The following is a 16,295-nucleotide window of genomic DNA, read 5'->3' as shown; positions in this document are numbered from 1 at the left end:
TTCCGCGCAACCCCCACCGCCGACCCCGGGGGTCGTAAAGTTGAACAGACGGGGAGTGAGTGGGGTGGGGTGGGGTGGGGAGAGAGAAAGAGTTCCAGCCTCCCTCCCTCTGCCCGCTCCCGGTCCCCCCCCCGCCTCCCGGTCCCCCCCCCCCGCCACGGCCCGACTCTCACCTGCAACACCCCCCGGGCTTCCATCGCTCCGCGGCGCCCGCCGCCTGCCGCCCCTTCCGACCGGGCACCGGGAAGCCTGCAGCAGCCCGGCTCAACTCAGCGAAGACGAGCCGCCGCCGCCGCGGCAGCCTCCTCCCCCCGGCCCGCCCCCACCTGCTTCCACTCTCCAGTCCTCCGGGGGGGGGATCTACGGACAGCCTCCGCTCCCCCCGCCCCCGCGATTGACGGCCCTTGCAGATGGGGCGGCGTGCAGTGCCCCCCCCCCCGCGCACACCTGGGCTGGAGGAAATGCCGGGGAAGCGGGGGGATGGCTTGGTCGCCGCGGGCACCTCTCCACCGCCGCCGCTTGCCTGCGCGCTCCCGTCTCCTTGGGGTCATGGAATCATAGAATAGTGGGCTTGGAAGGGGACTACAAGGCCATCGAGTCCAACCCCCTGCTCAGCGCAGGAACCCAAGGGTCTCGGCACAGCCCTCCTTGGCCCGCCCTCCCTCCGGCGCAATTGCTCAGGGTCCATCTCATCCCTGAGTCACCTGGAGCCCTTCCTTCCACAGGCGTCTTTGGCACAGAGCGCCCCTATCCCTGGCTTGCTTCCTGCGCGCTGGGGCCTGGATCCTATAGCGGACAGGGGACTGCAGCTGGCGGTGGGGCTGGCCTACTTCGGGGAAGAAGGAAGGGCCTTCTCTACTCCGAGGGTGGGTTTGCAAGGTGGGGCACGTCCAGAGCGCAGTCATGGCGCAACCACCGAGTTAGGACGACCGCAAGGAAGAGTTGGACCCATTGCCGTAGCCTGCACAACAAAACCGTCCTGTCTACCTAGGGAGGGAGCAGGTCCCCATCTGGCCCCTGAGCTCAAGCTTGTTCTCTGGGGCAGGGTCTTGAATGCCTAACCCACCCCAGAAAAAGGTTCTGTCTGTTCCAAAAGCAACACGGTCCCAATGTGAATAATCATAACAGAATTACGCTTTGATGCACTTTTATGCTTCCCCACACCGGCTGCCTGAGGCTGCCTCATGCGACAGGGGGGCCAGCGTCACCCTTCGACTTTATCTATCACAGAAGAGCGTCTGAACGGATGGCTCAGTTGGGAAGCTTCTCCTAATGTTCCACTTAAATCTGCATCCCTGTAATTTATAGCCACTGCTCTTTGTTGTTTTCCTAGATGATGAAGAGAATAAATCTTTTCCCTTCTCTTTTGGACATCCTTTTAGATCTGCATGGTTATCACACACACACACACACACGCACACAGCCCTGGACATCTCACCCCAGCGAAAGACAGTGAGCCCCCCCACACACACACACACATGAAAGCCAATGTTCCCCGAACTTTTGAAAAATGGAAAAAAAAAGGGCTCCATTCCACTTTTAGAGCCAAAAGGGCTACTTTTAGAGAGCATAAGAGTAAACATGATCTACCTTCACAAAGGTACGCCCCTTGTATTTCTGCATTCGTCACCCATCTGGTTGGCAGGAGACAATCCCAGAGCAGATATCCATACTGGGGTCTCCAAACGTTTTGGGCTGGTGAGCAGATTTGGGATTTTGAGGGAGTGCCATGGGTGCTCTCACAAAATGACTGCCATGAAGCATGGGGGGAGGGGGCCTGTTCATAAAAAAGGTCTACCATGGTGGGTAAGGCCAGTCACTAAGCTCTCATTTCCCAGAAGGCAAACTGATGAGGTTAAATGAAAAGTAATTTGACCAAGAAATTAAGTCCAAGGCAGAGGTGGGATCCAAGCTTCAAAACACAAAATCACTCATTTGAACCCAAATAAAGATGGCACTGGAGGGCAGCACATTAAGCCTCCCAGTTTAAAACACACATTTTAAATTTAAAAAATCTTATGAAATAAAATAAAAATCAGGGAGCCTGGCAAATGCCAAGAGAGGCATCCATGGTCACATTGGTGCCAATGGACACCACATTGTGGAGCCCAGGACTAGGGTGGCCAGGTGTCCTATTTTACCAAAGATAGTCCTCCATTATCCAAGAACCTAAGTACAAGCAGAGGTGGCGTCTGAGCTCCAAACCAAAAAACACTCTTCTGAACCCAAATAAGGATGGAGCTGAAGGGCAAAACTTTACTTTGCAGCATGCCAGCCTCCCAGTTCAAAAAGAAAGGAGGACTTTTAAAAACGTTAAGAGATAAAATACAAATCAGGAGGGGCAGGGAGGCTGATGGGCACCAAGGGAGGTGTCCAGGGGCATATTGATGCCCATCAGGCGCTGTGCTGGAGACCCTAGAGAATCCACAAGCACCCTCATCTTTGAGTATGTCAAGGTTCCCCTTATGACATGGACCTCCTGATCATCCCCTTAAGGATCTCTTGCCTCCTTAAGAGTCCCAAGTTCCTATTTTTACCTTCCCCTTTCCAGTAACGCGGGTTTAGGCTGTAGACATGGGGTGACTGACACTCTAGACACAGGGTTTAACCACAACAGTTTACCAATACTTAAAGCAAACAAATTACAACTAAAGGCATTTACACAATACAGCTGAGTGATACAAAAGGCATTAAAAGACAATAAAAGTTGCAAAATGCAAAATCCTTTAGCCTAGCTGTCCAAAGGCTTAGACTTTTCTAGGTTGCTTCTTCCTGCTCACTCTTCAGACTCTGCTCTCACTTCAGGCTCTGGCCATCTCTCTGCTCTCACTGGCTCTCTCGCTCTCTTTATATACCCTCAAAACTGAAAGTACTGCTTCAAACCTGAAGACATGAAACTTAAGTGGAGAAATGAAACTGATACTTAACTGGAGAAATAAAACTACTCCTCTCAGGGTTACCCCCCCCCCCCAACAGAAAGCTCCAGGTCTCCAAGCCTGACCTTTCTTTCCCTTTGCCTCTGTAGGCCTTAAACCTTTACAGAGTACTATGGACTCTACAGGATTATTTTATTAGTTATCTTTCAAGGTACACGAACAATTTTTTAATGGCATGCTATTCTGCCCTGACATACATTTTAGGAATTATTGCCCCAAGTCATTCCTCAAAGGACTTGTCTTTGTTGCTCTTGGTTTTCCTTGTAGAGTCTCCTTTGACTCTTCCCAGTGCGTCAACATCCTCTTCAGATTGCAGGACTCCAAGCTGAACAGAAGACTCTTGAGTGTGGTTGTAGCATGTTTTCACACATGAGGCTTAAAGGAGATTTTGTGTCTGTCAGTTTGAAATTGGAAAGTGGCCAGAATGCCTATTTGCACTGCAGTGCAAATACCTCTCTTCTGTTTTCTCTTCAACATTAACAGAATCAAACATTCCTATAAATGGTGTGAGAGAGGCTCAAAGGCCATATTTAAGTCGGATGGATGAAAATACCTGTAAGTACCTCACAACTGTTGGATATTTTGCTTCTACAAATGTGACCCAAAATGGCCTCCTTTTGCCACAGCATCACGTCACGCCCAGCACATATTCATTTTGCCCCCAACTGTGTTCCCCTCAGTTTCTCAGCTCTATTTCTATCTAGCCAATTGATTCTCATATTGTATTTGTGCCACTGTTTTGTCCTTTCCCTGAGCAGAAATATACATCTGTCCTTCTTCAGTTTCACTTTACTGTTGTCAGCCAGCTCTTCCAGTGTATCAAGTTGGCTTGGGACTTTGAGCCTGTCCTCTAAAGTGTTCACAGTTCCTCCCAGTTTTGTGTCATGTGCACATTTGAAAGGCATGCTGCCCATTCCTTCCTCTAGGGCCGGAGATGGGTGGTAGCTTTACCTCAGAGTTTTAAAGGTATGTTGGAGACATGGGGTGTACTCACGGCTCCAATTTTAGTATCTGATAAACAGAATTTGTGGGGTTTTAAATACCCACAAGACTGTTTGGCTTGACCAAAGACAACAATAGAACAAAAGAAAGTGTGTGTGTGTGTGTGTGTGTGTGTGTGTATAAATAAATATAAAGATGAACGTTATATAGATAGCATCTCTGTTGTTGTTCAGTCGTTAAGTCGTGTCCGACTCTTCGTGACCCCATGGACCATAGCACACCAGGCCTTCCTGTCCTCCGCTCTCTCCCGGAGTGTGTACAGGTTCATATTCATTGCATCGGTGATGCCATCTAGCCATCTCATCCTCTGCCGTCCCCTTCTCCTTTTGCCTTCGATCTTTCCCAGCATCAGGGTCTTTTCCAGGGAGTTTTCTCTTCGCATTAGGTGGCCAAAATATTGGAGCTTCAGCTTCAGTATCTGTCCTTCCAATGAGCACTCAGGGTTGATTTCCTTTAGGATTGACTGATTTGACCTCCTTGCAGTCCAGGGGACTCGTAAGAGTCTTCTCCAGCACCACAGTTCGAAGGCATCAATTCTTCGGCGCTCAGCCTTCCTTATAGTCCAGCTCTCACAGCCATACGTTACTACTGGGAAAACCATAGCTTTGATTATACAAACCTTTGTCGGCAAGGTGATGTCTCTGCTTCTTACTATGCTGTCTAGGTTTGCCATAGCTTTCCTCCCAAGGGGCAAGCGTCTTTTAATTTCATGGCTACAGTCACAGTCTGCAGTGATCTTGGAGCCCAAGAAAATAAAATCTGTCACTGCTTCCATTTCTTCTCCTTCTATATACCAGGAAGTGATGGGGCCAGATGCCATGATCTTAGTTTTTTTTAACGTTGAGTTTCAAACCAGCTTTTGCACTCTCCATCTTCACCCTCAACAAGAGGCTCTTTAGATCCTCTTTGCTTTCTGCCATTAGGGTGGTATCATCTGCGTATCTGAGGTTGTTGATAATTCTCCCGGTAATCTTAATTCCAACCTGTGATTCATCCAACCCGGCGTTTCTCATGATGTACTGTGCATATAAATTAAATAAGCAGGGCAACAATATACAGCCTTGTCATACTCCTTTCCCAATTTTGAACCAATCGGTTGTTCCATGTCCAGGTCTTACTGTTGCTTCTTGACCCTCGTACAGGTTTCTCAGGAGACAGGTAAGGTGGTCTGGTACTCCCATCTCTTTAAGAATTTGCCACAGTTTGTTGTGATCCACACAATCAAAGGCTTTAGCATAGTCAATGAAGCAGAAATAGACGTTTTTCTGGAATTCTCTTGCATTCTCCATGATCCAGCGAATGTTGGCGATTTGATCTCTAGTTCCTCTGCCTCTTCGAAATCCAGCTTGTACTTCCGGTAGTTCTCAGTTCACATACTGCTGAAGCCTAGGGATGTCAGAGAATTACGCCACGGATCTCGGTGAGGCCGAATGCCAGTGCATTCGGCCCCCCGAACTCCGTGGCGGAACAGCCTGCCACCACCCCCTGCCCCCCCGCAGATCCCCCATGGGATAAGACTTACCTGGGGTGGATATTCCGGATGGCGGCGGCTCCAGTGGTGGCTTCGGCGGTGGCGGCAACAGTGGTGGCTGGTCTTCCGACCGGCTGCCACCGCCATTTGCATTTCCCCCCCCCATTCGTGATAGGCTACGTAAAGACTTAGTAGCCTATCACGTCTGGGTTAAAACAAAAAACAAAAACGCGTACGCAAATGGCAGCAGCTACAGTAAAGTAAATATTTACGTAGAGTAAGGCGGTGAAAATAAAGTGGAACGCAAATAGCATCCACTACGTTTTTTGCGTTCCCCCTTATTTTCACCGTCTTAGTCTATGTAAATATTTACATAGACTAAGACGGTCAAAAATAAGGAACGCAAACTGTGGCGGCCGTAGCCACCGCCATTTGCATACATGGTTTTGTTTTGTTTTTAACCCAGACGTGATAGGCTACATAAGTCTTTATGTAGCCTATCACGGCTGAATTCAGGGACACAAATGGCAGCAGCTACAGCCACTGCCATTTGCATCCCTGCTAGCCAGCGGCCGGATGTCCGGCTGCTGGCGGAGCCGGCCGGCGGCTCTGCGGAATCCCCATGGAGCGGAGCCGGCCGGCCAGGATTCCGGGGGAGGGACGGAGCGCCTCCCCCCCCCCAGCGGAACCCGGCAGAGCAAGGTAAGCGGGGTTTCGTACATCCCTACTGAAGCCTAGCTTGTAGGATTTTGAGCATAACCTTGCTGGCATGTGAAATGAGCACAATTGTACTGTAGTTTGAACACTCTTTGGCGTTGCCCTTCTTTGGAATTGGAATGTAAACTGACCTTTTCCAGTCTTGTGGCCACTGTTGAGTGTTCCAAATTTGTTGGCATATTGAGTGCAGCACTTTAACAGCATCGTCTTTTAGGATCTTAAATAGCTCAGCTGAAATACTGTTATCTCCGCTAGCTTTGTTGTTAGTAATGTTTCCTAAGGTCCACTTGACTTCACTCTCTAGGATGTCCAGCTCAAGTTCAGTGACTGCACTATCATGGTTATCAGGGACATTCAGATCTTTCCTGTATAGTTCTTCTGTGTATTCTTCTTAATCTCATCTGCTTCTGTTAGGTCCCTGCCTTCTTTGTGCTTTATCATGCCCATCTTTGCACAAAACATTCCCTTGAGATCTTTGATTTCCTTGAAGAGATCTCTAGTCTTTCCCATTCTACTGTTTTCTTCAATTTCTTTGCATTGTTAATTTTAGAAGGCCTTCTTGTCTCTCCTTGCTATTCTCTGGAAATCTTCATTCATTTGGGTATATCTTCCCCTTTCTCCCTTGCTTTTCACTTCCCTTCTTTCCTCAGCTACTTGTTAAGCCTCATCAGACAGCCACTTGGCTTTCTTGCATTTCTTTTTCTTTGGGATGGATTTCGTTGCTGCCTCCTGAACAATGTTACGGACCTCCGTCCATAGTTCCTCAGGCACTCTGTCTATCAGGTCTAATCCCTGAAATCTATTCCTCACCTCCACTGTATATTCATAAGGGATATGATTTAGGTCATACCTGAATGGTTTAGTGGTTTTCCCTAAGTTCTTCAATTTAAGCCAAAATTTTGCGAGAAGCAGCTCATGATCTGAGCCACAGTCAGCTCCAGGTCTTGTTTTTACTGATTGTATAGAGCTTCTCCATCTTTGGCTGCAAAGGACATAATCAATCTGATTTCGCTATTGACCATCTGGTGATGTCCATGTGTAGAGTTGCCTCTTGTGCTGTTTGCTCTGATCAGCATGTTCTCTTGGCAAAACTCTATTAGCCTTTGTCCTGCTTCATTTTGTACACCAAGGCCATGCTTGCCTGTTATCCCGGTGATTTCTTGACTTCCTACTTTAGCATTCCAATCCCCTATGATGAAGAGGACATCTTTTTTTGGTGTTCATTCTAGAAGGTGTTGTAGGTCTTCATAGAACCGATCAACCTCAACTTCTTCGGCATCAGTGGCTGGGGCATAGACTTGAATTACTGTGATGTTGAATGGTTTGCCTTGGATTCGTACTGAGATCATTCTATCGTTTTTAAGATTGTACCCCAGTACTGCTTTTCCCACCCTTTTGTTGACTATGAGTGCTACTCCATTTCTTCTAAGGGATTCTTGCCCACAGGAGTAGATATAATGGTCACCTGAATTAAATTCGCCCATGCTTCTCCATTTAATTCGCTGATTCCCAAGATGTTGATGTTCAATCTTGCCATCTCATGTTTGACCACCTCCAGCTTACCTTGATTCACTGATCTGACATTCCAGGTTCCTAAACAATTCTTTACAGCACCAGACTTTCTTTTCACCACCAGACACATCCACAGCTGAGTGTCCTTTCGGCTTTGGCCCAGCCGCTTCACTCTTTCTGGCGCTACTTGGAAATTCCCTCTGCTCTTCCCCAGTAGTATATTGGACACCTTCTGACCTGAGGGGCTCATCTTCCAGTGCCACATCTTTTAGCCTTGTGATACGTTCCATGGGGTTTTCTTGGCAAGAATACTGGAGTGGGTTGCCATTTCCTTCTCCAGTGGACCACATTTTGTCAGAACTCTCCACCATGACCTGTCCATCTTGGGTGGCCCTGCACGGCATAGCTTATGGCTTCACTGAGTTACGCAAGCCCCTTTGCCACAACAAGGCAGTGATCCATGAAGGGGTGATTTCCTTTAGGATTGACTGATTTGACCTACTTGCAGTCCAGGGGACTCGTAGAAGTCTTCTCCAGCACCACAGTTCGAAGGCATCAATTCTTCGGTGCTCAGCCTTCCTTATAGTCCAGCTCTCACAGCCATACATTACTACTGGGAAAACCATAGCTTTGATTAGACGGACCTTTGTCGGCAAGGTGATGTCTCTGCTTCTTACTACACTGTCTAGGTTTGCCATAGCTTTCCTCCCAAGGAGCAAGCGTCTTTTAATTTCATGGCTACAGTCACCGTCTGCAGTGATCTTGGAGCCCAAGAAAATAAAATCTGTCACAGCTTCCATTTCTTCCCCTTCTATATGCCAGGAAGTGATGGGGCCAGATGCCATGATTTTAGTTTTTTTGATGTTGAGTTTCAAACCAGCAGATAGCATCTCTACACCAGCGTAAAATCCCACATTTAAAATGGGGCTTTCTGCTTCAGTTTTAAGTGCAGGATCACGATGGACTCACTTTACACACACTTCCTTTCCCTCCCCCCCGCCTTCCCCCTCCTTCTCCCCCTTATCTGAGTCTTTGATATGTTTCATTGATCTGCCTCCTCTTCTTGCAGGTTTTCCTTTTTCACGGAGGGAATTCAAGCGAAGCACATGCGGCGTAATTTGATAGCTCATTATCTCCAATCTATTTAAAAACAGAATAAAGGTCATTTAGTGCAGGAGACACCCTGGAAATTCACAACATCATCTAAAGGCCACGCAAACTTCTGTGAGTGGAAGCAGGATAAAAACTCCATGTGAAGAAGCCCACAGTCTGGCTCTTAGGATAAAATGCATTTGCAATAACAAAGAAAACTTCTCAAGAAGATCTAACAGACTTAAACAGCATCTCCAACAATGCAGATACTCTAGTCACATTATTGACTACGGTATCAATCGAGCCTCAGTAATATCCCCTTCTTTATGAAGCAAAGGCTAACTCTTTGAAAGAAATGCACTTTCAATTTGTTGTGAACTACCGTCAGGATGCCCCTAATTACCATCTGATAATGAAAGATCATTACCTTATTATATCCTATTGTGCTTGTTTAACGGAAGCCATTAATTCTCTTCCATGCATTGCGTTCAGAAAACTGCCCAATTTGCTTAAATTGTTAGTTAAAGCTGGACTTAAACAAGACATGAGCAAGCCAGGATCACACCAATATAAATCAGTGCATTGCATTACCTGCAGTTACCTCCAAGAAACCACTTCTTTTAGAAGCACAGTTACTAACAAAACTTATTGTATTAGACAATCAATAACATGCACTCCTACTAATGTTATCTATTTAATCAAATGTAAAAAAAACCAGGATGTCGAATACAACATGCGGGGAAAACTTACATATAAAAAATACAATATGTAGGGAAAAATAAGATTCTGTAACCACAAATCTGCAACTGTTACCAAAAAACTAGAGCAGCCTGTTGTAAGACATTTCAGCTCACCTGTACATAATCTCTCTGGTTTACAATCGCTTCAAATTTCATCTCCCAGCATTCCAAACTGTCACTTCTGGTATATCCATACTGCTACTGATGAGGATGGAAGCCAAAATGTTAGCTCTAAATATATATTTTAAATTCTCTGTGTCTATCTCTCTCTCTCACACACATGCACTGATGCTTTGGCTTTATTATACCACCTTCAAGTCTTCTAAGAAACTGTTGTCTGTCTCCAGCCTTAATTGCCAATGAAGCTGTAATGCAGAACTAAACAAAAGTGCTCTCTCTCTCTCTCTCTCTCTCTCTCTCTCTCTCTCTCTCTCTGTGTGTGTGTGTGTGTGTGTGTGTATGCATAGCATTTATACCCTGCCCTTTAACCAAAAAGGCTCAAAGAGCAGCTTACAAAGGTAAGTAACATGACAGTCGGTGCCCTCAGGCTTACCATCTAAGAACATAAGAGCTGTGCTGAATCAGATCAAAGGCCTGTCTAGTCCAGCATTTTGTTCCCACAGTAGCCAAGGAGATGCATATAAGCAGGACATGAGTGCAATTGCACCCTCCCTCTCATGTTCTGCAGCGACTGGTATAGAGAGGCATACTCCCAGCAATACTGGAAGTAATCTATGTTGAGAATATTGCAACCTTGTCTGCAAGTTAGGAATGTACAAATCCTTTACCTTGCTCTGCTGAGGGGCATCTGCGGTGGGGGGGGAGGCGCTCCGTCCCTTCCCCCAGAATCCTTCCCGGCCGGCTCCACTCCGCGGCAACTCTGCGGAGCCACCAGCTGGGGCCACCTGCAGCCGGACTTCCATCTGCTGCTGGGCTGCGCTGGCCGCAATGTCACTGCTCATCTTATCACTGCCCATGATTTGTGCGGGTGTGAGTGATAAAAACTGAAGTGACATAGTGCTATCTCTATATCATGCATAGCATATATCGTTATGATAGGCAGGGTATGGAAGGGAGGCCCAGCTGTTGTGAGCACTCCTGGGTGATGTAACCCACACTCGGCCAGCAGGGATGCATGCTACCCATTCCATGTGGTCCCTTGGAACAGAGGCCAAGCCAACCAATGTCAAGGTGGTGGATTATCCCCAAGAGCCATGCTTTTCTTTTCCCCCCACTGATGTGAATGGCAGCCCTTCATTTCTATAGGAATCAATAAGGAGTGCGCTCATAGGCAGCACTGCTCTGAAGGTGGAATCTGCCCCTTGCCCATGATGGCTCCAGATACTCATTTACAACCAGCCCATACCCTTATAGTTACATCCCGGATTCTGTTCCTTGATCCACAGCCATCCAGATGTGTTGGACTACAACTCCCAGCATCCCCAGCCAACATGGTCAATGGCTGTGCTAGAATGTGATGGAATATTGGAAACTGGCTTCTATGTATGTACAAGTGGAATGCTCCTGTCCGTTCCCACCCACGCCTCCCAAAAGCCAGTCAGTGTTCTGTGGCCACCAGGCACGCTCAGTCCTCATGGGCTATTTGGGGGCTCTGCCCTTTTTAATCCCCTTTTTTGGTACTTTTGCAAACCTTGAGCTTTCCCTGAGCCCGCTGATGCTTCCCTCTTCTGCATGGATGCTGTGGTTTTGGCTACATAAACAGCACTCGCCTCGGAAGATCAGAAAGAGAGGGAGTGATACATTCAGGTTCTCCCCTTCTAAGCTGAACTACAGCACCGGAAGATCCACTGTTTGGCTTTTGCTATTAGTGTACATGTCCATAACACCTTGGCATTTGCTAGCGAGCATCTTCTAAATGAGACGCTATCCAAGCGGAACACCTAAATGGGCAAGTGCTTTTCATATGGCTGCATCATGTTTAAATTGGGCTGGAGCCTGGGGTGAAACCCTCTCATTTCATACACTCATAATAGACAAAATGACATTAAATACAATGCTCTTATATAGTGCCAAGAAGGCCTTTTCTCCAGGCTTTTGTTCAGCTTGTTTGCTTGCAAAATAGCCAGTTCATATTCATAGAGCCAGGAATGGCCACACCTACATATAAAGGAGGCTGAGTGCATTCTGTGGTTAAAGATAATCAGTTTTGGAGCTGGAATGTTGCCAGCAAAGGACACAGAACTGCAGTTGTCTGGGGGTGAAAGGAGGGGGCTCCAAGGGCATGCTGTTTGCTTTTGAGGAAACTGATGCTGCCTTAAAGACTAACATTGTCTGTCTGGCTGCTTGCCTGCTCCACGTGTGGTAAGTCAATAGATCTTACAAAAGCACATACCTTGTCAGTTCTCTCTCTTCACACCTTATCAAATGCTGCCCCTGAAACTTCCTACCACTTGGGGAAGAAGAGAGACATGAAACAGTGATGAAGAAAGTTGTCCTGTCTAGCCTTCTTATCCACACTATGAGTCTCTAAAAAACCAGGGCCCCATCTGCATGGGAGGTTTTCTCTGATACTGCTGTGGTGTAAAGTCATTAGGGACACATGACGTTGTGGCCACTCTGCAGCCACCCTGGACTTTATCTGTGAGGAAGCCACATTTTTGCAGAGTACTTTTACGCAGTTGTTTTTCTTTAATTCAGCTCCCCTGTGGTTGAGCTGCTGTGTGCCCCTCCCTCTGCTTTAAATTTGATATGATGGGGTGTTCCTAAGGATGTGTCTTTCACCTGGCCCTGCCCTCAGAGTAACTAGAATAATGTACCTGCCTTTGCAGTACTCTTCCGAGCCTTCAGAATCACCCTGTGCTTCCTTTTCGCCAATAGGACTAATTAGCCTCCACAATGATGCACTTCTCTGATGTCTGCATTACTTTACTTCCCCAATGTCATGTGAAATCGCTTCCCCAGTATTGTATAAAGTTGCTTCCCTGATGCATAAGAGCTTTATCACAGTAGTGATCAGGCGAGGTCTCGGGATCAAGGGAGCCTGTCATTGCGAGCAGGTAGAAAGTGCCCAGAGAAGGAGAAAGGGTATGTGTGTGTTTGTGTGTAAGCTATAACTCTGGGACAGTTGCTGGAATGGGGAGAAATTGGGGGGGGCTGCTCTCAGGGGTAGCCTTCAGATGCTGTACTGGAGCACTGGGGATTTTGCCTTCTTCAGAGAAATCAGCACACTTTGGAAAAAATAAGGTGGGAGTGATAACTCCGGGACAGTCTGCTGGAACGGGGCGAAATTGGGGTGTTGGGCTGCTCTCATAGGGAGCCTTCAGGTGCTGTACTGGAGAATCAGGGATTTTGGTTTCTTCATGAAAAAGGGGGGAGCCTGGACAGGGGCAGGAAACAAACCCTCATTGGTTGAGCAGCCTCTGCCAGGTTGATGACATTCTGTTGTACTCCCCTCCCACCCCACCCCCCTGGAAGTATGGTCCTTTCAAGCACTGTGTGACCTGTGAAAACCAGATTTTAAAGGTACAGTACACTCAGCTTTTCTTGCTTCATGTGTCCCTGATGGACCAAAGCCAATTGCATGAAAATCCGGATAATACTCCAACGTGCTTCTCATTCCATTATAGTGAAGATCCCGCCACCCCATCCAGGATGTTATCTTTGCTTCAGCATCTGCTGTTTTCCTTCCTGCATTTGTGGCAAGACAATTTGTGGCCATCCTTCCTCGGCTGAGGATGAGTTCCATCCCCTCCTTCCTGCTCCTCCAGTCTGGTACCTACAGGAAAGTGGCAAGCCCCATCATTGTTCTTCTTCCCAGTTTCTCAGTGGGAGGAAGAGGTCCTCTATGACATTCTTCTTGTGAAATGCCAAGGGGAGAGCAGGAAACACAGGGGAAAGTGGGGAGGAGGCACTCAAGAACTATTTTTAGTCCAGGAATTGGTTGCCAGGGACATTAAGCTAATTCCATCACCATACATCAGGGAAATGACTGCAGAGCTGTTTTGGAGGCCTAATTGAGGGGATTTATAGCAAAATGCAACTTGTCAGAGATGGCAGAGGCAAAGTAAAACACTCCCAAAGATGAGGAAAATTGGTCCATTTATCATGCTTAACATTGGATTCCTTGGCATAGCATGCAGCAGGCTGAGCCAAGAGTGAGGTGAAGACCTTGATCATCTAACTGACCCTGGGTCTTTTGAGAGAAAGGCCGTCTATATTCCACATTTGCATTATGCAGGTGCGCTAGCCAGCCCTGGATGCAGAATTCAGCATCCTCAGAATAATAGCATTTATTCTTTTCCTTTTGTGTTCTTTTAAAAAGCAAGCACCTAGCCATAGTTGCTGCGAAGATAGTGTGATGGCAATCATCAGTTCCCTAAAAAGCAGGCAATACAACGTTGGCTTCTCCAGCCAGCTGCTAAACTCAGATCTCTGTCTTCTTCACTGAAACAGCTATATTTCACCTAGCTCATTGCCTGTTCTAGATGGGGTTGCACGCCCTCTGAAAGATCGGGGCCGTAGTCTGGGGGTACTCCTAGATCCACCATTGTCACTGGAGGCCCAAGTGGCCACAGTGGTTCGGAGTGCCTCTTACCAGCTTCGGCTGGTTCGCCAGCTACAGCCTCTCCTGGACAGGGATAGCTTGACCACAGTGGTACAGGCAGTAGGAACCTCAAGGCTGGATTACTGCATTGCACTCTATGTGGGGCTGCCCTTGAGGCTGGTCTGGAAGCTGGAGCTTGTGCAGAATGCAGCAGCTTGGCTGTTGTTGGGAGCTGCCCCTTTTCAGCATGTAACTCCTCTGCTGAGGGAACTGCACTGGCTGCCTATTCACTACTAGGCCAGGTTTAAGATATTCATACTAGTGTACAAAGCCCTAAACAACTTGGACCAGGATACCTGAGAGAGTGCCTTCTCCCTTACCAACCTGCCTGGTCATTGAGGTCATCGGTCATCATGATGAGGTCATCGGAGGGCATGTTCTTGGTGGTTCCACATGGACCTATGGCCCGGTTGGAGTCCACCAGAAAGAGAACCTTCATTGTAGTGGCCACCTTCCTGTGGAATTCCCTGCCTTTAGAGGTCAAGCAGGCGCCAACATTGTGTTCCTTCCGGCGCCTCCTGAAGACGTTATTTCAAGAGGCATGCATGACTAGCCGTGGTTTGTTAAATTCCACTTTATTGGGGTTTGTCATTTAAAAAATGTTTTAACTCTTTTAACCTGCTGTTTTATTCTTTTACTATGTTGTTCACTGCTCCAAAAACTTCTGATGTGGAGTGGTATATAAATATTCTAAATAAAATAAATAAATATTTCTCTCCAGCCCATACTCAATCAGGTGGGGTTTTGCATAGCTAGTAGCCTCAGCTGTCAAAAGCCATTGAAAAAACATCTTCTAGTACTGTTAGCACCTATTGGAGAAACATCCTTAACTAAGCAATTCAAGGCAATGTCATCTCCTCCCTTGATGGCTATGACACTAAATGCGAAAACACGCAGGCAATGAATGCCTGGTGAAACTTATGAAGCCAGAGGGGAAGGTGGGCTACGATTTCACATGCTCGGGAGATGGGGCTTCAGTTCCCTTCATGTTTTTGCCTTTCCCAACAACTAGCAGAAGCAGAATATATTATGCAAAATGTGAACATGTAATCTGCATAATTGTGACAGGTTGCAAAAGTCAGCTTTTCTTGGTGCAAAATACTTAGGTGATGTTGGTGCATAATGTTTATTTTTAAGTAGAGCATATATAGCCCTGCTTGTGGGGTAGGAATGCTATAGCAATGGCCTTTGGTCATTTTGTTTCTTGTCTGGAACCAGAGATGGCTTGGTGTGATGTGTGAGATAATCTTCAGGTGACTGTTGTGCTGTGTGGGCACAGACTGGCATATGTGGGATTATGTGCCTTAGGAAATGCAGATCGGTTTACCTGATCTCCAGGTCCACATTGTAGCCTGATGAATCACAATCATTTCTGAGGTACAAAACCAGCAAGGACACTCTAATGCCATGTGTAAGATCTCTAGGTCCCTGCTGCATTCTGAATAGTACCTAGTGTACTGACACGTTGTTAAACTGAGATCAGTCCTCATGAACTCAGTGGCTCAATGCATCGCAAATGTTACATAGAGATATTAGACGTAAGCAGGAGTAATTCATACAGATTTCTCATTTCATAATTACAACTGCAGGGGTAAACCATTCAGAATACACAAAATTGGGGCCAACTGCAAACACTGTAGTCCTGTGCCTACACCTCCCTTGGTGCCTGCCAGGCTCCCTGCTCCTCCTGATCTATATATATAGTTTTTAATTTGAAACAAAATTAAACTGGGCAGCTGGCATGCTGCAAAGCACAGCACCAGCCTCCAGCGCCATATTTATTTCCAGGAATGTCTGAGAATATCTTATCAAGTTTCCTTTCATGGTACTCCTCAGAGTGGGCTTCTAGACCATTTATCATCATTGTAGTGGATGACATCCAACCCTCCCAGGATGCAGCCCAGATAGAGTGCACTAAGCAGTTCCATGGGATGCTTTACTAGTGACTGTGGCCAGTGCTACAATTTTATTCTGGGAATTTGAATTATATGGCAGAAGCACAGGATGGAAAATTGCAAGTCAACAAAGAGGTCACCCAAATTTCCACATTTGTCCCCAGGAAGACTGTGCTGATTGCTTTTGCTTTTACAGTCAGGGGAGTAACAAATCACCCTGTTTTAGGCTGGCAATGAAAATTCCCTGCAATCAGAGTAGTGGTGGAGCGCTGGGAAATTATATCTTCCTGTTTCATGTGTCATGTGTATATGTGATGCAGCTTGCCACTGAGGTTTCCTTTTACCAAAAACACACATCTAAATGGA

The 16,295-nt window shown here is 46.9% G+C and overlaps 1 protein-coding gene across 1 annotated transcript in view; it reads right to left on the bottom strand.

The window, feature by feature from the left end:
- Positions 1 to 280, bottom strand: part of CRHR1 (corticotropin releasing hormone receptor 1) — a 114,686-nt gene extending 114,406 nt beyond the window's left edge. The window contains exon 1 of the mRNA XM_084804657.1: positions 174 to 280. Coding sequence (XP_084660783.1) covers positions 174 to 197 — 24 coding nt within the window. The 5' untranslated portion in view covers positions 198 to 280. The remainder of the gene's footprint in view (positions 1 to 173) is intronic.
- Between the last annotated feature and the right edge of the window lie 16,015 nt (positions 281 to 16,295).

Source organism: Heloderma suspectum, chromosome 6 (assembly GCF_057233095.1).
Source record: "Heloderma suspectum isolate Gila_16-S chromosome 6, 16-S_ref, whole genome shotgun sequence".
NCBI lineage: Eukaryota > Metazoa > Chordata > Lepidosauria > Squamata > Helodermatidae > Heloderma > Heloderma suspectum.
Note: the sequence above shows the minus strand (reverse complement) of the source record. Positions and strands in the feature narration are given on the sequence as shown.